Raw genomic sequence first — 24,063 nt, forward strand, 5'->3', positions numbered from 1 at the left:
TTCTAGAGACTTTAAATTGAAACAAATGAGGTGGTATATATTTTTTAGCTTGACTCCCACCAAATATAAGCAGCATGCTGAAATTGATTTTTATGAAAAATTGTAGAAAAAAATACAGAAAAAGTTTTTGAAAAATGTCTCCTTACTTTTCACTTCACCAAAAGTGGGGCAAGTGAAAAGTTTACCGTTTTGAATAATAAATTCAAAAACAAACAGTTACATTCACGATTTCTATTAGCTTTAACATTTGTTAAGGCTTCCCAATGAACAATAACATAAGTAACATGTAAACAAAGAAAATGTTATTCTTTTCACTTGAATTTTCTTCTGTTCAGTTATGTTAGTTGAAATGATTCGACAAAATTATTATAACTGCAACATTTCCAATGTTAGTTCTTACATCATAGGACAGCAATTGCATTTCTACTTTGTAGAATTTCCACCGCTCGTTATTTGTTTTTGAGAAAGTCGGATATGGCGTTGGATAACTCTTCGGGAGAAATCAAACGGAATCCTTCAATATCGTATTTAGAATCTTTTTTATGTGGATAGACCTATACCCCATTTTTATGTTTTGAACTAGCTTTACATAGACATTCCACGAGATTTCCGTGTGTTCTCTAATATTGTAACTTTTCAGTCAAAGTCTTCCTTTTAATTGGCTGCCCGAAGTAGACATATTAATATTGTAATGTTTGGCAACATATTTTAGAGAAGTTCCATGATTTCTAAAAGCTGTTAACGCTTGAGTAGTGTTTCTTGAATTATCAGCACGTTTTGTTTTTCTATGATAATTGCGAACCATGTTTACTTATGGCTACTTAAAGAGAAAACACAAATTCAATCTCTAATGATAAACTTTTCACTTGCCCCACCTGATAAGAAAATTGACGGTGTTTAAATTTAGTTATTTTTAGGTCTACGTCGAATTAATTCTAAAACTTTTTTTATTGCAGTTTGAAACTGTCACATAGGACAACTAAGAAGTGGTACAGGAAATTATTTTCCGCTACTTTTTTCCACTGAAAATATTAAAATAAGATTGTACGCCGCCAACTTGTTACGGAGTAACAGTTGACAGGTTAACAATTTTTCGCTCTATTATGCAATAATGGCTGAAAAATCTCAAAAATTTCTTTCCTATCGTAATGTTCTCAATTGCCTCGAAGGTTTACGCATGAGTTTAAAACGTTATTTCACATATTCAGTAAAATATATCAATTGTTTTCACTTACCCCATTTACCCACTTGCCCCGCGGTACCTTATCTTAAGTTTCTATGAATGATGCCACAAATCTCCATTGGGAATTTAATCAAATCATTTTTCAGGAGCTAACTAAGAATTACTTCCAGAAATTCCTCTGGCAGTTCTGAATCAGCCAACAACTTCTAGCTAGAGAGTGTGCTGTGGGAGATTTTTAAAAATTGCTCTGGAAATCGTCAAGAAATTCCGCAATCAGTTCATCAATAAATTCCTACCACGTAAGCAACTGTTTTCTCTCCAAAAAAGAGGTCAATCACGTATTTCACCATTTTCCTATGTTCATGCCTTCGACCTGGCTTTCAACAATTTCGATAATTATTAAAATTGGTAATTTTCTAAAACCGGATTTAACTCACATTATTTAAACTATTTCACCTTTAATCAGTTAACCTCAGATCGGAAATATAATTATAAACTGTGCCCTGTGGTTCTGCCGTAGAACAAGTGGTGTGCATAACCGTTAAGTATATATGTAGAATCTATCTATCTCTGCTCTGATAATGGGCATAACGTCGTTAATTAGACTGAAAACGGTTGATTGATGTCCCCCACATGCGGCTTTCGGGTTGGAAAAAGCTTTTCAATTTGAATTCACTCACGGATATCAGCCTCAGCACACAAGGCCATAACAATTTTAATAAACGATGTCGCTAATGAGAATTTAATACGCGGTAACTATTAAGGGATGTTTTTGGAAGTGGTGTCCCAGGAAGCACACGCACCGGACGTGACAGGGAGCTTTTAGGTTACTCCACATGGGGGGTTATGATCATCACGAAGCAACCTGCGCTTCGGATCCAATGGAGGTTTTTCCGGTTGTTGAATCGTCTGTAAATTGAAAAGTTTTAAAATCTCAACCGTTCATTCTATGCATTGATTACTTACACTGGCAACTGTATGAACGACTAAATTTTTGATTGATGTAATATTTGTAGCTTAGAACAGCAACTGATGCCACAACGGAGACGGCCACTACGCAACAAATTAGAATCCAATAGGATGTCGAAGAAGCGCTAGAGAACTTTTCTGATTGTTGGCACTGGCAAACTTCCGGAGCGATGCAACAACCTTCGGTGCAATTGCTGCATATAGGATCACAGTTCATTGTAACGTTCGAGAGCTCATAGCCATCGAAGCACTCACAATCCTCCGGCGCAACGCAATTCCCGTTTTTGCAACCCGCACATATTGGTTGACAAAAGTATGGACTTTCTAGATTACCATAGCCCCCATTGCACACACAATGCAAATCACTACAGGTTCCTTGTTCCACGGTGCAGTTGTTTTCACAGATTGAGACGCACCATGGATCATCAAATACTGCATACCCCGGATGACAAAGGCACTCGTTAGGTGCAACGCAGACTCCTTCGCCACAATCATGCTCACAAACGGGACCACAGGAACCATCATCTCTGGGTTCGTGACCATCAAGACAACGGACTTCTCCGGGAGCTACACAAATAGTGTTTTCCGGAAGTTTTTCGCAAACTGGATTGCACTGTAGTAATTCACCGTTTTGACTAGTTAGCTCATAACCTTCCGAGCACGAACAATTGTTAGGGCCGACACAAGATCCCAGAGTGCAATTCATAAAATTCGGATCACAGAACGGTTCACAATCATATTCGTTAATTTTCGTGTATCCTTCATTACAACTACACTTATTGGGATTGCTGCAGACTCCATTGGAACAAGGTTGGTCACAGCGTGGTTCACAGTACGAGGAGTTGACTTGGTTGAACCCGATCAGACAGACGCACTCATTCGTATCAACGCAGTGTCCATTTGTACAAGGAGGACTGCACAGTGGGGTACACCTTAGAATGGTGTCTTCGCCTTCCGTTAACTCATAGCCATCCGGGCAATCACAAGTGTCCACGTCTGTACAAGTTCCAAGCATACAGTCAACAACTTCTGGATTGCAGTAGAAGGAACAAACATTGGAACTAGCTTCAGTTTTTCGATAGCCATCCTCACAAGAACAAGAATTCGGAGCAACACAATGACCATTCTCACACGGTGGATTGCAAATCGGTTCACATTCGTATGAGCTTCCTGCGACCTGTTGATACTCATCCCAGCATTGACAGGAACCGTCGTCTAAACAACTGGCGTTGATACATCTAGGGCTGCATTTCAGTTCACATACTAGCTTAGATTCATCATTTAGTTGCAATGTGAAGCCCGCATCGCAACGTAGAACATTCGGAGCAATACAGCTTCCGTTGGCCGCATTCGTGAAGCGTGAGTCACACGCCGGTTCACAGTGACTGCCGTTGACTTGCTGATATCCGTTGAGACAGCTGCATTGATGAACGCCCACACAAGTGCCGTTCTCGCACGGAGGATCACACAGGGGAATGCATTTATGCGATTCGTTCGCTTTTTGATAGTCATCCCAACAATTGCATTCCCCTGGACGGATACAATTTCCATTTTCACACTCTGGATCACACTCCGGAACACATTGATTTCCTGCCAGCTTAAAACCGACGTGACAATCGCATTTATTCGGTGCAACGCATTGTCCATTGGAACAGTCAATCCAAGAGCGATCGCAAACTGGACTACAGACGAACTGATTAGTCTCGGACAACTCATATCCGAAAAGGCACTCACACGTATTGCGCCCTGTGCACACTCCATTCTCACAGGGTTCGTCACATTTGGCGGTGCACACCGTATTATTGCGTATTCCGAAATCCAAAAGCTTTTCGTTGAAGAAATACCCTTCACGGCAGACACATTGGTTCAACTCGTTGCAAATTCCATTCACGCACTCATCCTTGCACTTGGGAACGCACAGACCAGCATTGTTCTTGACGAACCCATCTGAGCAAACACATTGATTGGGCGCCACACAGTTTCCATTGTTGCAATTCGCACACTGCGCAATGCATCTATTGTTCACCATCAGATATCCCTGGTTGCACGAGCATACTTCCGGAGCCGTACACCGGCCATTGTCGCAGCCATTTTTGCACACCGGAATGCATTGTTCACCAACCATATGGTATCCGTCGCAGCATACCTGCTTGGTTGTCACTTCGTAGTCCAGCTGAAAATAGTAATTGAACATATGATAAGCTGTTACAAAAAATCGAAGAAATCAATTACATAGCACTCATTTTGGTAACAGGTAGCAGACACCTCTTTGCTGTTCGTGTAACGCGAATTCCAATTGCAATTGTAATAACATACAGCACGTTGATTGTAGCTTGTCGAACGATACTTTGATACAGCGGTTCTACATCAAGAAAATTCGTGTAAATCAGTTCATATTTGTAATAAATCTTAGAGCTTAATGATCAATCATTGAAAGCTTACTTCACATTCTCCGTGCAATATTGAGTGTTTGCGAAGATTCGAAGTCCACATAGGAGTGTTACTAGAATGATAATGAAATTCATCTTAATTGCTCAGCGATTCAAATGGAACTGAGCCTAAGTCTTTGTCATTCATCGTACCCCATTCTATCCTGACGATAAACTGAGTGGTATTGGAGGTTATCCAAAAACCACGAAGTTCAAATTTTGATCATCTAAGACTCCACCCCTTCTTTTCAGAGACTATCAATTTTCCCACGAAATTGCGATATTTTGTAGAAATCAAAGTTGTTAGACCCTCCTGCCCAAAACGAAAAGTTCACGTAATTCACGAACGGACCCACGACAGATGACGAAATGTCCAGCAGCATATGAGTAAGCTCTCCCATATGTGAGATTGTATGTTTCGCAGAGTTAAGAAGCATGATTTCTTATCAGTGGCACTGATGATTGGTTTACAATGTCATGGATCTTGGTTGTGGTGGAATTCAAAGATTTTTGGAATCTCTGATGGCAACTGAGCATGCAAATTCGATCTTTACAACAACAAAAAGGGTATTTTCGGCAACTCTAACTTATCGTCCTTGTTAAAATTTATCTACGGAACAAGGGTTACCTTCAATGTACTCAATATATTCCTTGAACTATAATTTTCCATGTAAATCACATCTTTCACAAAAATATTGAATAACATGGGTTTTATCATTAAATGAAATAAATGCTTATGAAGTTATCGTCATTCGTGAGCTGCCGAATAAAACCACACAAGAACAGCTTAAGAAAACTCACCGCTTTGAAAGGTCCAATTATCCGCTCCAATGCCATTTTTTCACAAAAGCTACGCACCGATCACTTATGCAGTATTGAACTTTTGATTTGTATATAAAGCACTCGAAAATACTTAATTGTTATGCTTCAAATCACAAATAAAAATTAATGCACTTTGATTTCCTCGGCAATCACTTTTTATTACTGGACCAGTAGGCGAATTCCGGCGCGTATTTTCTTCGAAGAAAAGAAAATTTTCTTGCTGGTGGGTTATGGAAGAAAATTTCTTCTCTTCGAAGAAAATGTGCGCCGGAATTCACCTACAGGTTGCCAGAAAACCATATTCAATTGCGGTGTATTTATTATTCACGATTTAAATTCACAGAAAAATCAAACACAACTAATTCATTTATTGGAATTAGGCAGCAAAGAATGCATTGGTAACAATGCAGCCTTTCAATACTTTCCTATTTGAAGATTGTAGTGCATAATCTTCAATATACTGGGAAACATATAATATATACGTCTTTTAATAGGTAAACCATTTTGGCAATACTCCTGCTGCGCATTTGGCAATACACACAGCGCAACTAAAATGCTTGTCTCAAGAATCAAATTATGTGTCTCTAGTAGATTTAGGGTTGCTGAATCTGATGCCGTTCTCAGATATTTCCCAGCACGTCACAATTTTTAGCTACAGGTCGCTAAAGTTGTATAAAACAATGGTTTTATTGATGTTTACCTAAAATTTGAAGTATATTTTATCAAACTTTTTTGTGATCTTATCCACCAAGCATGCAAAGGAGGACTTAAACTTTTGTTTTAGATATATTTTGGTTGAAATTACACGAATTAATTTAGATTAAACCGATTTTTTCAACATGCTTGCAGTCTCCATACCAAATTCTTCGTTTCTCTTATATGGCAAAATACGATACTTTTCTAAACCATCAAAAAATAACTTTTTCGCATCGAAAGTATTATAAACTTCGATGATAAGTATTGTTATAGACGTAAAGTTTGAATGCTGTAGCAAATTAAGCAAATTAATTGCCTTACAAGCTGGCAAACTTGCATGCAAGTTGGCTGAAATAGTCAATTTTTGCATTTTCAACCACCAATATCTCAAAAACTAGACGTGCTACGATATTTCTGTAAATGGCTATGGATTCAGCAACCCTTAATTAAGTAAATAGAGGTATTTTGATGCTGGAGACAAAAACGTGTTCCGCAGTGTAATCAAAGGATGGTGCATTTGTGTCAAGTCGTGAATTGTTTTGCAAAGGGTCTATTCTCATTTTCTCATACACTGATAATAATATGAACGAAAATAAATTTTACTGGCAGAGCTGGGATTTTTATCCGGATGAGCCGATCGAACCATATTTGGAGGATGCTATTCATAAACAAAAAAAAATTGGGGTGGGTAATGTCTATTACATTACCGCGGGGTTGACGTAGAACTACGATGATTAATAATTTGATTTGTTATGTGTATGAGTTTGTAAGTGTACTAGTTTTGTGTTGTTATTGATCGGATGAAGTTTTCAGAAGTTAACTCTTTTTGGACTCATTTTGGTGGTCCTGTGGTTCCGAGAACCAGTGTTTGGTGTTCCAGGAATAATGCCAGATGATTGAATTTGTTTGTTTGGTCGTTGCTTCCTTGTGTTGCTTGGTTGGGTGATCGGTTTCTGGCTCCAGCTGTAGTTCGCCAAACTCCTCCAGTAGATTAGATGTTTGATAGCTCGGGTGCTTCGATTGTTAGAATCGATAGAATCGGTCCAGTGCTTTGGTCTGTAGCAATATCCATTGCATGAGCATTTAGTATTTCACGCAGTTTGTCTCAAAGCGTCACTAATCGATGATTGCCTAAGCGCTGCAGCTCATTCCTTAAGTCAACCCTCTTGGGAGAATTGCTGCCTTTGGCGTGATGGAACTTGAAAAAATTGGTAGAGTTTGTCAAAAATAGTCCTTGCAGTGAAGTAACCCGCGACAAACCAACATACACCAATTGCTGATCCTGGCTTTTGTCATAGTCGTACACGACCTCGGGGAAAGTTCCACCTTGCGACTTATGAACAGTAAAAGCACAGGCACTAGCCATCGGGAACTGAATGCGTTTGCATTTGATTATGCCGCACAGTTTGAAAGTTAAATAAAAATTCTCTATACAGGAGTGAATTTGGAATTTCAAAACCAAGAGCCTTACGTTGGCTTGAAATATTTTGAACTCTTATAACTGTTTGCTGGTTTAACGAAATTCCTTGAATGGCACCTCAATTGAAAGACAAGACATCAAAGGGTCATGTCGTTTACTTACTGAATCCCACATACCTGTCCAAATAGTTTAATTACTGTTTTAAAAGAGAACGTTGATTCAAGCAAATTTATAAATAGGGGTGCTAGAGAAAATTTGACGTCATTTGCTTTCCATTCTCCGCTTGGATCGCATCTCAGCAGGCAAAAGATCGTCTGGCTCTGACCGGGCGTGCTTCTCAGGCACAGACATCGATAGCGAAGGACCTCCCCGTTTGTCTTGCTTCGCTCAAATCAAACTGTCGAGCGAGCGAGAGAAGATGCCGTCCGAAGCCAAAGCCATCAGCGCTGCCACTGCCAAGAAAAAGAAGAAGAAGAGGAAGCAGTCCACAGGAAAATTTGCGGTCGAACTGTGAACACGGTTGGGCAAGTCATTGTGGCTTTGTGCTTCACCGCTTGTTTGCGTTCACCCAGCCAAATTTAAGAGAGAAATATTTCCGACTTTATATATGACTTCTAATATTCCTAAATCAATTTCACAGCTTCATACAAAATTTCATTTGTCATGAATAATTTATGACTAAACATTTCGAGACTGTAATCGTGGACGCTGCTGCAGTGCCGTCGGGGTGAGTGCTCAACATTCCACAACAATCGTAGAATACAGTGGCTTTTCCAACAGCGTCTTTGATTTTCCATGTTTTATGGGAACACTTTGATTAGCAAAATTATCACATGTAACAAAATTGCGACATATTAAGAATGCATTTGAAAAGATATTCTCATTGAACAATTGTAATAATTTTGGATCAGAAATTACCTTCATAATAAAGAAAACTATTGATTATCAATAGCTCGTATTGAATATTTAGTTAATGTCAACCCTTCCAGCAATTCATGTTCGACCAATTTCTCACGCAATAGCATTCTCCGCAATTTTCAAGTAATTCCAAGCCCAACACATTATTGGCACATACCCATTTCCCAGATTGGTCGATCAGAAAGCGAAGAGCACAAAAGGGAGGAGCGTAATCTTCTATTCTGAGGTTATAAAACATGCTTCCTTCGTCGGATTCAGTATCATTCCAATTCCGCTTTCGAGCTGTTGAGAGCTCCTCCGAACTTTCTCAGCGAGAAGTACCTCGCTGCTAGAAATCTGCTGAGCGGTTAATCTTCAAGCTGCCAATCCAGCATCTGGTTTGTGAAATCGCTCAAGATTTCTAGGTTGACCGATCCGCGCTTCTAGATTTCGACTCGTGGTCACAGCATCCAAGCTCAATTGGCCCTTTTCAGGGCCAACATACTTTCATAACAGGGTTTATTGGATTATATTTACTGATTTATCTATAACAATCTAAATATCGCGGTATACTACAATTTGGTTCACATAATTTACCCCACAAAATTACATGAATTTGAGAATTTACCGCTGCAGCGCCGTCGGACCGTAATAACATCATACTACTCAGCATTGTATGATATTTCTAACAGCATCGTTGATTTATCATATAATAGGGGAACACTTCCTAAATTCTCGAGTATGGCAATTGGAAAATGTATTAAAATTACGACAGATTTTAAATACTGTTCAATAAACTGTTTCCTGACCAATTGTAATGAGCAACTATTGATTTGAATTTTTTCTACATGTTAGTCTATTGCAAATGTCATAGTATATAAATCAGAACACATTGAAAATTGATCAGAAATATTTAAAATTTGCACTAAACCAAAACATGCGTGATTTTAATTTATTGTCAGCTACTTAAATAATGTTGATATTTTTACTGTCCATACGAACGCGCATGTGAATTTTCCAAGATATGTAAATCTCTAACCAAGACATCAACTTCATGTATCTTATCCTAGATTGGTCAATCAGAAGAAGGCGAAGAATACGAAAGAAAGGAGCATCGTCTGCAATTCAAGTTATGTAAAACATACTATCTTCGACAGATTCGGTTCATTTAAGGGACGAATGACCTTTGGATTAAAATCCCTCTGTTACAACAACAGGATTCGGTTCATTTCATTTACACTTTCGAGCTAGTAAGAACTTCTCGTGATAAACACAGTATAGCTAGTAATATTTCTTAATGTGCTTACCACATACTTGCTATAATCTCTTAATTCATCTCGTAGCATCATACAATATCTGATTTATCACGAATAATCGACAATACGACAATTTGAGGATGGTCCGAGAACGCTGCTGCAGTGCCGTCGGGATGCAATAACAGCATAATGCTCATCTTGTACATCCCTTGCCAAGACATCAATTTCATATAGCCTATTTCTCAGATTAACGCAATAGACAACATGTAGAAAAATCAATTCAGATCAATAGTTGCTCATTACAATTGGTCAAGAAACAGTTTATTGAACCGTATTTAAAATCTGTCGCAATTTTAAAACATTTTCCAATTTCCGTACTCGAGAATTTTGGAAGCGGGCCATGACTGGTCCTGGCTGGAAATATTCGTGGGGAGAAACTCGACCCTTTGCTGCAGGAATTTCATTAACAACTCTTTGGCAAAGCATAAATTTTCCGAGGAAAGTTTTTCAAAACAACTCTTTTTGATTGGAATTTTTATCAACAACTCTTTGTCAAGTAAAATCATCCTAAATAACTCTTTGCTCCATCGCCAAACCAAACCATTTCATTGAATTCATCAAGTACAACAAAATGAATGGTAAGGAGAGGCAGATGGTGTGTATTTCGCTGGCGTTAGTTTCCAACAGGTCGCCGGTTGACGCTGACTACTAATCCGTCCACTAAATGATTTTCAGTTGTTGCTTTCGCTTCGTTGCTCTCTGGTTCCGTTCGCTACTCGCACACTGCTGTGGCTTTCACGCGCTCTTCTTTGCTGCTCCGCTGCTTGATCCGTTCGTTATTCCGTTCGAAGCAGTAAACGTTGAAAGCGAAGCGTTGAAAAGCTGTAACGGTTTGACTTAAGTGAATTTTTTGACGTTTTTTTTATAATTGACATAACTAAACATATTGAAGGAAAAGCTTCATGGTATCTTCAGCAAAGTTGTAGATTTTTGACGAGATGAATAAGTTTGCTGAAGACAGTTTTTGTGTAAGGCTATCAGATTTTAAATATTTCATGGGTGCACAACAGCAACAGGGTAGCGGATCACAGGGATTTAGTTGAAATCTGGAAACGTAGCTCAATCTTGAAATCTTGAGCGATTTCACAAACCAGATTCTGGATTAACAGCTCAGCAGGCTTCTAGCAGCGAGGTACTTCTCGCTAAGCAAGTTCGGAGGAGCTCTTACCAGCTCGAAAGCGGAAATGGAATGAAACTGAATCCCTCGAAGGCAGCATGTTTTATAACCTTGGAATAGCAGATGATGCTCCTCCCTTTTGTGCTCTTCGTTTTCTGATCGACCAATCCGGGAAAAGGGTATGTGCTAATAATGTGTTGGGCTTGGAATTACTTGAAAATTGTGGAGAATACTAATACGTGAAAAATTGGTCGAACATGAATTGTTGGAATGATTGGCATTCCCTAAATATTCAATACGAGCTATTGATAATCAATAGTTTTCTTTATTATGACGGTAAATTTCTGATCCATGGGTGCCAAAATTATTGCAATTGTTCAATGAGAATGTCTTATCAAAAGCATTCTTAATATGTCGCAATTTTGTTACATGGGATAATTTTCCTAATCAAAGTGTTCCCATAAAATATGGAACATAAAAGGCGCTGTTGGAAAAGCCACTCTGTTTTACAATCGTTGTGAAATGTTGAGCACTCACCCCGACGGCATTGCAGCAGCGTCCGCGAGTACAATCTCAAATGGTTGAGTCATAAATCATTCATGACAAATGAAATTTTGTATGAAGCCGTGAAATTGATTTAGGAATATTAGAAGTTATAAATAAAGTCGGAAATATTTCTCTTTTAACTCTTTTCCACAAATTTAATGGCTCTGAAAAGAACCGATGGCTTTGTTAGCTTCGATGTTGTTACGGATAAACAACACTGCTCGGACCAGCAAAACTCAGGGGGCTTCTGGTATTTGCTCCTATCGGGATTGCTTCTTGACCACCAATGATGATTTCATCACGAGTTGAAATTTTGAAGCGCGGGTCAACAGCTCCTCGGCCGATGAAATTTGCGGCGGCGATGACGATGGCTGGGTGAACGCAAACAAGCGGTGAACCACAAAGCGAGAATGACTCGCCCGACCGTGTTCACAGCTCGACCGCAAATTCACCTGTGAACTGCTTCCTCTTCTTCTTCTAGGCGGCGGCAGCGGTGATGGCTTTAGCTTCGGACGGCATCTTCTCTCGCTCGCTCGACAGTTTGATTTGAGCGAAGCAAGGCAAACGGGGGGGCCCTCGCTATCGATGTCTGTGCCTGAGAAGCACGCCCGGTCAGAGCAAGCCGATCTGTCGCCTGCTGAGATGCGAGCCAATCGGAGAGTGAAAAGCAAATGACGTCAAATTTTCTCTAGCCACCCCTATTTATAGATTTGCTTGAAATCAACGTTCTATTTTAAAACAGTTATTAAACTATTTGGACAGGTATGTGGGATTCAGTAAGTAAACGACATGAAGCTTTGATGTCTTATCTTTCGATTGAGGTGCTAATCAAGAAATTTCGTTAAGCCAGCGAAAAGTTATAAACGTTTAAAATATTTCATGCCAGCGTAACGCTCTTGGTTTTGAAATTCCAATTTCACTCCTGTATAGAGAAGAAAGACGTACTTCTACGTCAAAAATCGTGGGACATCGCAATCGGATTTTTTTTATGTTACCATTTATTCTCTCGGTAATAACTTGGTGATGCGGAGCGTTCAAGGGTTTATTCATAAGTTTCATAACACCAAAAATGGTCATTTTTGGCACCCACCCCCTGGTAAGCTTTTTTGTATGAATATTCTACAAATTTTGTATGAGCTTCAACACCTCAAGGACACTCACCCACTAGAGCTTTATGAAATTTGTGAAAAGGCTCCAAGAGCAGCAACCTTTACAGACCACAACCATATCGAGCCATTCAGCGTATCAGCGAATAGTTCAATTCACGGCGAAATTATTTACTTTTCGCATTTAACGAAATTTGAAAACAACTGTGCAACTACCGTTGGGGATGAGATTTGGCCAAAAATGCGTAAGTCCTCATTTATTTTTGAACAACTTTCGCAATTTGACTTGATATGTTCAGGTTAATACGTTGCAAATGCTGAACAAGTAATTGAAATTTGATTATTTTCCTTTTCCGTATGAAAATTGGCCCAAATTCACCCCTTCGAGGGGATGACATTGGGCCAAACAAACCACAATCAGGAAAATGGAATATCGATAAACATAAAAACCCTTTTATGAAAATTCGCCACAAGAAATCGGATTTTAATTCATAAATTTACATTATGAAACCGAAATTTGAAAACAAAAATAGATTTCGCGGCTACCTGGAATCGAACCAAGGACCTTGCGATCGTTAGGCTCGTGCGCACACCCCTCGTCTATCACCGCACTGATGTAAGGTAATGCTAAAACGATGCATAAAGTGTTCGTATTGCAACAATCGTAAGGCAAAATGTGTGAATTTCGATAGTCCAGTTCGCTGCGGGTAAAATTGGCACGTAAAATCAAGAGAATCGTGTTCCTTTCAAGGGTTCTAGAGCTTTCCAACAAAAATTGATGTGATGAACATAAAAGTGAGATTTCAAAATAGCATTCGTCCACGTCGATTTTCTATGAAACCTCAAAAGTGACAATTTAAATAAGACTTATTTCAAGCTTTTTCCATTATTTATGAATCTAATGAATCTAATATTTTGATGGTACAGTCAACTTTCGTTCGTTGCACTAAGCCTATAGCCCATTTAGTGGAAGACTTTCACTAAACGGGCTGAGTTTCGAGCTGTCCAATAACAAAAGAAAAGCAAAGCTACCAACATTGATAAATTTCGTCTTATGTCAAAAAATGACATTCGCCTTAGTTTGAGGTGGGCTATAGCACAACTAACGGGAGCTTACTTAAAGATAGTGCAACGAACGAAATTCGACTGTAGTTGTAGATAACTTCAAGGAATACTATTAATACATTAAAGTTTTATATCAATACTAGTGGTCCCGGAAAACTTCGTCTTGCTATCAAGTAGGCTGTTGGAAAACGTCAAGAATTCCACCATACAAAATGAACCTTAGTTTTTTTTTCGTTTTCCCAATTATTTCGGAGACTTTCCCGAACTTTTTCCTCGCACAAACACGTCGTATCCCTTGTGGAGTGTAACGGTGAAAAACTTGCATCAATCCGTTGAGCCGATCTCAAGTCATTTCGTGACATACAAACACCATTCCATTTTTATTTATATAGATTCCCAATGCTTGCTGAGATATTTCAGGTTATAATTTGGCCTAATGTCACCCCCGACGACATTACCGTAAACTTTGACAGGCATTGGCGCCGTTGTTTTCGATTCTTTCAAAGAAGAGGAAACCACTGTGTAACAAGTGGTGACTTGCAGTCAAGTTTATAATTATGACATGATAATTTTTACAGCCGAAATGCTGCCATTATAAGATTTAATGCAAAAATTATTCGATGAAATAAATGAAAACGAAATTAGGCAGCATCCGTTCATTACGTAACGCAAAAATGTTCAATTTTCGACCCCTTTCGTAACGGGTTCTGTATGAAAAACAAATTGTGAGCCGCAACGTTTGAGCCTTCTCCACCCTATGCTATTCTATTTATAACTGCAATTCTGTTCTCCGTGTAGTCTGTATGGCCCTTTCAACGAGTAAGACATAATGAGTGACGTTTGATTTCAGGCATTGTCAACAGATACGAAAAATTATCAATACTCGCGTAACTTTTCAAAACGGCCTATCTAACAATTCACACATTTCGAGTAAATCGAGCTTGAAGGTTGTGAAAATATATTTTGAAACTGTATCAAACTGAAACAATTTTTCCCCACTGTGTTGCTTGTAGAGGGAAGCAGTGTAATAGAGCTCAACGCAAGAAATAAAATTTTGACAATTTATTTGGAAATTACACTGAAATCTATAAAAACATCAGATAGGACGTTTTGACCAAAACTATGTACATAGGATAAATCACATAGGTCGTTCTGTTTCAACAATTGTTACATTGGACATTCACTTCGGTCATTTTGTTTCAGTTATAGTTACATCGGACATTTTGATTTGAGCACACAGCAAGCATGTTTTATTTCATTTTGTATCCACGTGCGTTAAACTGCTTCAACATTCAAATTGAACTGCTCATTTTGTTGCGGTGTATTAATCGCAGGCACCAGCTGTGCTTTGTTTTGATTCATTCAATGCAACGACGTCACTTTTTCCCCTCCGTCTGTGTGTCCTATGTAACAACAGAAGGAGGGGAAACGTTGAGCTGTATATAGGAAATTTTGCTTTCTTGCTGTTCCTCTCTCAATCTTCCCCCCGTTTCAATGCTGGTTTCGCCCACACTTGTTCGTGTGTGAGTTACCCACTGCACGACGGGTGGTGACGACTGCGTTGCATTCGGCATCAGCCGTCGGCGCAAACGAAATAGCGGTGGGAAATGATGACGATGACGGCGCCGTCAATTGTGTTGAAGGCGTTGAAGGAAACCAACGCCAAACAAATACATACAGTTTCTCCTCTCTTCGGTGATTGTTTGCTCTGCAAATATGTGTGCGCAAGTCGCGCATGCACGTTGCTCGTGTTGCTGCCGTGAAGCATATGTATTTGCTTCATCGACCATGGATCTGAATCGGATTGATACAATAAGATCATGATGCTCAATCTCGTGCTCAATATCATTCCCCTACATGCACTGAATACGCTGATAATATGAAAAGAGAAGTGGCAGCTGAGAGAATGCTGATCGAATCCAGCGAAAGCATAAAACATGATTTGGCAAAAAGACCAAAATACAGTTTTTTGTACCTCGTTCTCTTTTTGTTACTTGAGCGTATTCAATATTGCGAGACAGAGCGACTCTGAAAATATCGGCTAAAATGATTGCGAAATAGTCATTGTGGCATTCTATACTTCTAAGCAGTGTCTCAGACACGCTTTTACTAATCATTCCGCCGTTTGAACTATATTCCAAAGCTATAGTCACGATTGTCCTATGTAACATTAGAATCGTGTTCATTCATAAACGTTACATAGGACATGTGGTAGGTTCTCTGATCAAAGGTCCGCGTAGTAGTAAGCACCAAACAAATACATATATCTAGCTTCTCTCTAGCCAAAGAGAGGAGTTTGGTGATCAATCGCTCTGTAAATGCGAGTGCAAGCCGCGCGTAAGCATTGCTCGTGCTGCTACCGGGAATCACATGCTTGGTCATCTCTGGATCTGGATTGGATCGATGCAATGACATCAGTTTGTACAATTTCATTCCCCTAGTTTGCACTCAATACGTAAAGTATGTGAAGAGAAGAGTGGAAGCTGAGAAAATGTCGATCCCATCAGTAAAACACGGAAAACATTATTTTGGCAAAACGACCATTATACAGTTTTACGTACTTCATTCTCCTTTGGTTACTTGAGCGTTTACAATTTTGGGATGCAGTGCTGCTCTGAGAATATCGAATAAGTTAATTGATAAACTGTCAATGTGATCTTTTATACCTATAACATGGTCGTAGACACGCTTGTACACATAATTCTGGCATTTGAAGTATATTCCAAAGCTATTCGAGGAATGTCTTAAGTAACATGTTTTATCATGGTGTTACTTAGGACGTATGGTTGGTTCTCTGATCAAAGGTCCAAAGTAACAATTGGTAAAAAGCTATGCATATTTGAACTTTGGTCATTTTTTCAAGCTTCAAATAGAATATTTTATAGTATATGTATCAATATGAGTGTTCTAATGTGATGTTAGGTGGTGCCAAACGAATGCTTTTCAATGAAAATCTCGATTTGTTTATATTTGTTACTTAGGACGTTTTGAAAAGTTACGCGAGAATACATAACCTAGTTTTTGCACAGTTTTGGATTGCCGAAGAGAACATTTTAGTTGCCGACAATAGTAATTGCATTGCCGATAAAAGAACAAGTGCCACGTGACTGGTGAGGAAAAATAGATTATTTAGAGAATAAAATAGTGTTTTGTGTATAATAACCAATAAATGAAGAATGGTCAAGTGTGTTTCAGGTGTCTGCTGCTATTTGTTGTGCTATATTGTTGTGTACAGTGAATAAAATTGTCATCAAAGGAGTCGAAAAACAAACGACAAAGCAACCTCGCTCACAACCCGTTTATCTATACTGTTACGGATTGGGATACAATCAAAAGAAAAAATTGTCATGACAATCACAGGGCACAACATTGTTACAACCTTTTCAACATGCGATTTATCAGTTATTACAAACACAAAACAAAATTTGTTGTATGCATACTGTTCGGTAATGTGCCAATGTTTACCAACGCAGAGAAAGTTCTCGAAATTTGCAATGCGAAGCCCAAAACATTACTGAGCACGTGGTGATCGATCTTTGTCATATTCTGTTCAAGTGGTGATAAACTGATGTTGCGGAACAAAATTGTTGCAACAGGAATAGGAGATGACAATGTCTTTGTTGCTGCGTGTTGGGTGACAATTTATTCACTGGTTGTGTATAATTGCCTTCCTAAAAGTTTAGGTGCTTAGATTGCCGAGAATGCGTAAGTTCCCCGAGATTTACTTCAATTGCTGCAGTTGATTTGGCACACATCTTTCCAGTATTTGGTTCCGAATCTCTTTGCCTTGTGGATAAAAATGTATACTATTATTTATCATCCTTTCTTCTTGGCATTACGTCCTCACTAGAACAGAGCCTGCTTCTCAGCTTACTGTTCTTCCGTAATTATGAACTGAGAGCTTTCTTCGTCAAAGTTGCCATTTTCGCATTCGTATATCGTGTGGCAGGTACGCCGCCTACAAAGTGGTATCCCAGATTCTCTTCCGTCGTCTATCACCTATAGCAAACGAGTTCGTGGGAAGTTATCAAGCAGGTTTCATCGACGGCCGCGCGACAACGGACCAGATCTTTTCCGTGTGGCAAATCCTCCAGAAATGCCGTGAGTATTAGGTCCCTACGCACCATTTGTTCATCGATTTCAAGGTGGCATACGACAGTATTTACCGTGTAGTGCTATGGAAGATCATGGACGAGAACAGCTTTCCCGGAAACTCACAAGATTGATTAGAGCAACGATGGACGGTGTGCAAAACTGCGTGAAGATCTCGAACACTCCAGTTCATTCGAGTCTTGGCGGGGACTACAGGGCCCGCCTAGGAACCAGTGTCACGATAGACAAGGATACCTTCGAGGTGGTGGACGAGTTCATCTACTTCGGATCCTTGTTGATGGCTGACAACAATGTTAGTTGGGAAATACAAAGCCTCATCATCAACCGAAGTCGTGCCTACTATGGGCTCCAGAAGAAACTGCGGTCAGGAAAGATTCACCCCCGCACCAAATGCACGATGTACAAAACGCTCATAAGACCGGTAGTTCTCTATGGGCATGAGGCGTGGACTATGCTCGAGGAGGACTTGCAAGCTCTTGGGGTTTTCGAACGCCGAGTGCTTAGGACGATCTTCGGCTGCGTGCAGGAGAACGGCGTGTGGCGGCGAAGGATGAACCACGAACACGCTCAACTCTACGGCTCTTTGACCATTAGGTACCATTAACATACATGCGATCATATTAATCAGCAATCAAGTTCCAGGGAACTAGATCCACACTAAATGTGAACTTCTGAATTCGATTGTTGAGTCAAATCAGAACTTTTGGTTGCTTAGATAATTTCTGAAGCATTCTCTGGCGGAATTCTGCAAGAGATTATTTAAGCAATCCGATAGAGATTCTTCAAGAAAGTCGGGGAATGATTTTCCATGGGAAACCAAGGACGAAACTGATTTCCTTGGGAAACCCAGTGAAAACTGGTAAAGGAGTTCTTGTAGAAAGCACTGAAAAGTATGAAAATAATTCATGGAGAAATTCCCGTATGAATTCTCAGAGGAATCTCTACATATAACACCTGAAAAAAACGGTGGAAGAATCACAAAGGACATTCCTTGTGATTTGTGTTTTGCTAGAACTCTTGAAGGATTACATGGTATGGGTAAGTAAAATGCTGTTTTTTTTATTAAAAATCTCATCACCGAAAACGATTCCGTTGTCAAAATTTACATAAGGATGTATATTTTGAAAAATTTACGAATTATTATGAAGAATGAAAAATTTCTTTAGGGAATTGCCTATCTTTGGGCATGTTCCGTGGTTCATTTCGAAATAACTAAACTTGTAAAGGGCAAATTTTAAGTTTGGCTTGAGGGGCCAAGATTTCAACGTAAGTTCACATATTTTCAACATTACCGAGCATTGTATAAATGGGTTCTCAATATTACCCTATATCAGCGAAATAGAACAAAACCTTTTTTTAAAATGCTTATAACTTCCGGAAAACCAAATACTGTATACAATCACAAGCGATAGGTGCCCGTACTTGCGACACTTACATTTTTAAACGAATTTGTGCAGAAACTTCCAGAAAAAAGCGGATAGATGTTACCCCGGATTAAGTTATCTGTTTTCATTGATCACAGTAGTATCACTTTATCGCAACATAAAGAAAAATGGTTAATTTCAAAAAGCAATTATCATACTCACAAAACAATTGTTGGTTTGGAAATCGACTGGAACTCTCATGGTCTTTGTTCCGAAACAATAGTATTCAGCTGTAACGTACTTCGAACCTGTCACCGGTATTGCCTTTGCAAAAGGTTTTCTGCATTGTGATACGAAAGATTTAAAAATCAATTCCAAAACCAGTTTCAATCAACGAATCTTTGCCTTACAGATCTTTGGTTTCGCAGTGCTGTGAGACAACTGCATCCAACGAAAATAACCAAACCAGAACGATGAACATGATGGAACGAGTAAACATACATCCACAATATATTATCCGAACGGTATTCGAAACAGCGAGAGTTTCAGTTATCACCACACGCGGCTTGCCTAATGGAGACTTCTGCCCTGACGAGTGCACTCTTGCGTTTTCTTTTCTTCAATGCTGCAGATTCACATACGTGATAACGTGACACTATTAAATGCCTTTAAATAGAGAAATCTTAACTTTAGTGACGTCACAGGGACTGGGACAACCACAATTATATATAATATAATTTTATCAGAAATGATGTCATGACTACATAATTACACGCATGTCTGGAGGCTGAAGAAAAAAAAACAGAAGCTGATAAAGACTGTTGAATCAAAACATATATAGCTTATTACTCATACAAAGTTTAGCGGCTTCGAGTGAGTAATAAATTAAATCTGTTTGAAATCAACGGTCTTTGTCAGCTTCGGTTGACAACACTGCTACCAAAAGTTTCAAATTGATACGGAATAATTTTGGAACGCAATATTTTGAATATAGAATCGTTAACAAATCCGAACTCACCGTGCAATTGTTGGCTTGATAATGAACACGAACATTCATCGTTTTCGGAAAGACACACGTGTAATCCACTTCGACTAATTTGGAGCTGTTTACTGCAATAGATTTGGCAAATGGTTGAAGTGTCTCTTGCTCACACATTTGGGCACTTAGGACTCGGAAACTCATGGTAAAGAGTACAATTATACTAAGATACATCTCTTCGACGACGGTGATCGACAGCCTCTAGGTTGAACGATGTACTAAATGTTAATAATCCACTCTGCTAGGAGATTCGAGCTTAGCTACACGCCATCCGTTTTTCGGTCGATTAAATTCGGAAACACGTATGCATTGGTAACGGAGCGATTATATGACAAAAGTGAGTCGAGACTTTAAAAACGTGTCGAACTTGAAACTTTGATGGCGTTTGTTAGAATCAGCATCCGAGAAGACGGTCTGGTCTACGAATCATTGTCATACAATTTCGCATTTTTGTGCTGTAATTCTGATTTTTGCGTAATTCAAGCCCGTGAAATTCATTTTGTAATAAATTCCTTAAATAAATATCAGATAGACTACAAACAAGATTTGTTTGGTAAAGCCTGTGTAAAGCTTTGTCAGCTATATGCTAATTTGCCTTGGTGATGATCTAGGTCAGTCAAGAAATCCGTGGGATGATTTATTTATTTGGTTTCACATCAATTATATTGCTAAAACCTCGCCAACAATGTTTCGCCAATTCACTCAGTTCATGGCCGCTTTTCTCCATCATCGACTGCGACCCACGCTCTCCAGGTTCTGGTGCACCTGGTCAATCCACCTAGCTCGCAGCGCCCCACGCCTTTTTGTTCCGATCGGATTCGAGGCGAACACCATCTTTACAGGGCTGTTGCCCGGCATTCTTGCAACATGTCCTGCCCATCGTATCCTTCCAGCTTTGGCCACCTTCTGGATACTGGGTTCGCCGTAGAGTTGAGCGAGCTCGTGGTTTATCCTTCGCCGCCAAGAGCTTGCACGTCCTCCTCGAGCATAGTTCATGTCTCATGCCCGTAGAGGACTACCGTGCATTTGGTGCGGGGGTGAATCTTTCTCGACCGCAGTTTCTTCTGGAGCCCATAGTAGGCACGACTTCCACTGATGATGAGCCTTCGTATTTCTCGACTAACATTGTTGTCAGCCGTCACCAAGGATCCGAAGTAGACGAACTCGTCCACCACCTCAAAGGTATTTCCGTCTATCGTGACACTACTTCCTAGGCGGGCCCTGTCGCGCTCAGTTTCGCCTACCAGCATGTACTTTGTTTTCAACGCATTCACCATTAACCCGACATTTGTTGCTTCGCGTTTAAGGCGGGTGAACAAACAAACTGTTAAGTCTGGCTCTCCGCATGACACTTTCAAGCGCAAAATTGAACAACAGGCACGAAAGTCCGTCGCCCTGTCGTAGTCCCCGCCGAGACTCGAATGAATTGCAGTGTTCGCCCGAGATCTTCACACAATTTTGCACACCGTCCATCGTTGCTCTGATCAATCTTGTGAGCTTCCCGGGAAAGCTGTTCTCGTCCATGATCTTCCATAGCTCTACACGGTCAATACTGTCGTATGCCTTGAAATCTATGAACAGATAGTGCGATAGTGCGAGGATTTGCCGCACGGAAAAGATCTGGTCCGTTGTCGAGCGGCCGTCGTCGATGAAACCTGCTTGATAACTTCCCACAAACTCGTTTTCTGTAGGTAATAGACGACGAAAGGGAATCTGTGATAGCACTGTATAGGCGACGGTGGTTGCACGATAATTATCACACTTCAGTTAGTCGCCCTTTTTTGTAGATAGGGCATTTAACGCCTTGCTTCCACTCCTCCGGTAGCTGTTCCGTTTCTCAGATTCTGGCTATCAGCCGATGCAGACAAGTGGCCAACCTGGCCGGGTCCATCTTGATGAATTCGGCTCCGATACCATCCTTGCCAGTGGCCTTGTTGTTCTTGAGCTGTTGAATGGCATTCTTAACTTCTCCCATCGTGGGAGCTAATTGATTTTAACTATCCGCTGTGCTGACGTAGCCATCGCCTTCACTGTCCTGACCTTCTGTGCCTGTGTTCTCTGCGCCATTCAGGTGTTCATCGTAGAGCTGCTTCCACCTTTCGATCACCTCGCGTCCGTCCGTCAAGATGCTCCCATCCTTATCCTTATCAATTGTATAAGAAACCTTTGCGGGATCTGTTGAGCTTCTGATAGAACTTCCGCGTTTCTTGAGAACGGAGATCACTGGATACGTTTGTTGATTTGAGGTCATGTACTCTACGGAGTACTTATAAAACCCTAGTAAGACGATAGACTTCAACTTTGGTATCACATGTTTGTTAGAATCTGCTTGGGTGTGAAGCTTATTCATAAATCTTCGAAAGATCTTTCGTTACGCCTGTAAATTCCAAAGCCTTCACTTACAAAAGTGTTTCGATAACTATGAGCAATCCTTGATTTAGATACTTGGTAGGACATATTTTATTGAGCCCGTTTTACTAGCCTTTTTATTAACGTCAGAAAGGATACAAGTAACGCTTGTAGATCTGAAAGCAACAAAAGAGATAAATGAGCCCACACGAGTTTGAACCATGTTGATTTATCGTCAAGAGATAACTGATTACGCTTGTTGATCTGAAGACCTAGGCTCAGCGAAGCTTTTGGATAACCTTAGAAAGCCTTTGCACTCTAAACTTGATAGAATATGTTTGTTTGAGTCTGCGTGGAAAAAATATATGCAAGTAAAAACCTTGCATAAAAGTCTTGCTAATCCTTGGCATTGGAGCACATTATTCTATTTGTTTTAATAGTATTCCGCACGTCTAGCAACCTAACCTGGCTATCTGGGGAGCTCATGGGGTTGCGGATGCACGTCTCGATTGTGGTAACAGAAAAAAAAGAGAGAACAACTCTGTACCACACCATTTTTCTTTAGCTTTGGCTACAATCCGATGTCCCCCTGGAACTGCCTCATGGCAGTACTTCACGGGGCTGAGGGCTTGTTGATGCCTCTACGCCTTTCCGTTACCTCTTGCGCTATTCGATCTGGCTGCAATTTGTCTCTTCCACGTCACTCACTTTTCGGAGCCGACCACACGCCTGGGCCATGTGAGACGTTTTTCGATAGATGCTACTGTGTTTGTTGGTGCGCTTGACTCCATTACTCTTGGGCGGACTGGTTGGAACCCGAGGTTGGTCTTGCGATTCCGGTTGAGGAATACTATTTGACGTAGTTCCTGACGGTGAAGCTAGCCTACTCCGATGGAAAGTACCCCGACGGAGGAAAATCTCCCGAAACATTATAGATTTTCTACAAATCAACGATTAGGCCAGGTCCGTCACACTCGGGCTCAGATTGTGTACCACTTCTAGTACTGCATTTGGTCCCTCAGTAGTACAAAAGGTACCCAAGTTTGACAGATCGCAGTACACTTTTCACGGCATTCTAGATTACCTTATGAGACATAAAATTTTGGGCAACTACAAGGGACATCGGGGTCTTTAATTTGTCTTTGATTAGGCCGTACTACTTACTATTAAGCAACAAACTATGTTCAAAGTATTTAGCTTCGATTTTAGTAATAAGTATAAGAATAAGAATTCAATCAATCTATGCACTGCAGTATCTTCGATCAGGATGATGAAGTGGTTTTGATTATCATTCAGTGACAACCCGATCCTCACAGAACGTCACTGTCAGCAGATGTGTCGATGAACGATGCGCCACGATAGACAGCGTTGCTGCGACGAGGGGTCCCATACCTTGAGGTTCGTACCAATGTCTGGCGAATTCGGCCTTATGTTCCAGGAAACACTTCTTCGATACGTCCTCTTATCCACTGGTTCCTAGTCGCACCGCCAACAATCAAGACCAAATCTCCAACGTCCAGCTCGTACAGGTCCTTCGTCTCTTGAAACCACTTACACCTACGGGTGATAGCCGGAAGATATTCCTTTATCCACCTACGCCAAAACTTGTTGGTGATAAAGCTGACCAGCTTC

General features: G+C 40.2%; 1 protein-coding gene across 3 annotated transcripts; it reads right to left on the minus strand.

Moving 5' to 3' along the window:
* Positions 1–1,854: 1,854 nt before the first annotated feature.
* On the minus strand, positions 1,855–20,311 carry LOC5565435 (tenascin). Of its 3 annotated transcripts, none has more exons than XM_021854471.1 (4): positions 19,454–19,707; positions 19,266–19,383; positions 2,150–4,325; positions 1,855–2,092 (listed from the first exon to the last, which is right to left on the minus strand). In XM_021854471.1, exons 1-4 carry the CDS (start codon positions 19,540–19,542, stop codon positions 2,037–2,039), a joined length of 2,439 nt encoding a protein of 812 aa, XP_021710163.1. In that variant the 5' UTR covers positions 19,543–19,707; the 3' UTR covers positions 1,855–2,036. The 3 variants fall into 3 exon arrangements, with proteins under 3 accessions (XP_021710163.1, XP_021710162.1, XP_001649810.2); XM_021854470.1 differs by lacking the exons at positions 19,266–19,383; positions 19,454–19,707 and adding exons at positions 4,385–4,514; positions 4,595–4,704; XM_001649760.2 differs by lacking the exons at positions 19,266–19,383; positions 19,454–19,707 and adding an exon at positions 20,062–20,311.
* Positions 20,312–24,063: the final 3,752 nt, after the last annotated feature.

Source organism: Aedes aegypti, chromosome 3 (assembly GCF_002204515.2).
Source record: "Aedes aegypti strain LVP_AGWG chromosome 3, AaegL5.0 Primary Assembly, whole genome shotgun sequence".
Lineage (NCBI taxonomy): Eukaryota > Metazoa > Arthropoda > Insecta > Diptera > Culicidae > Aedes > Aedes aegypti.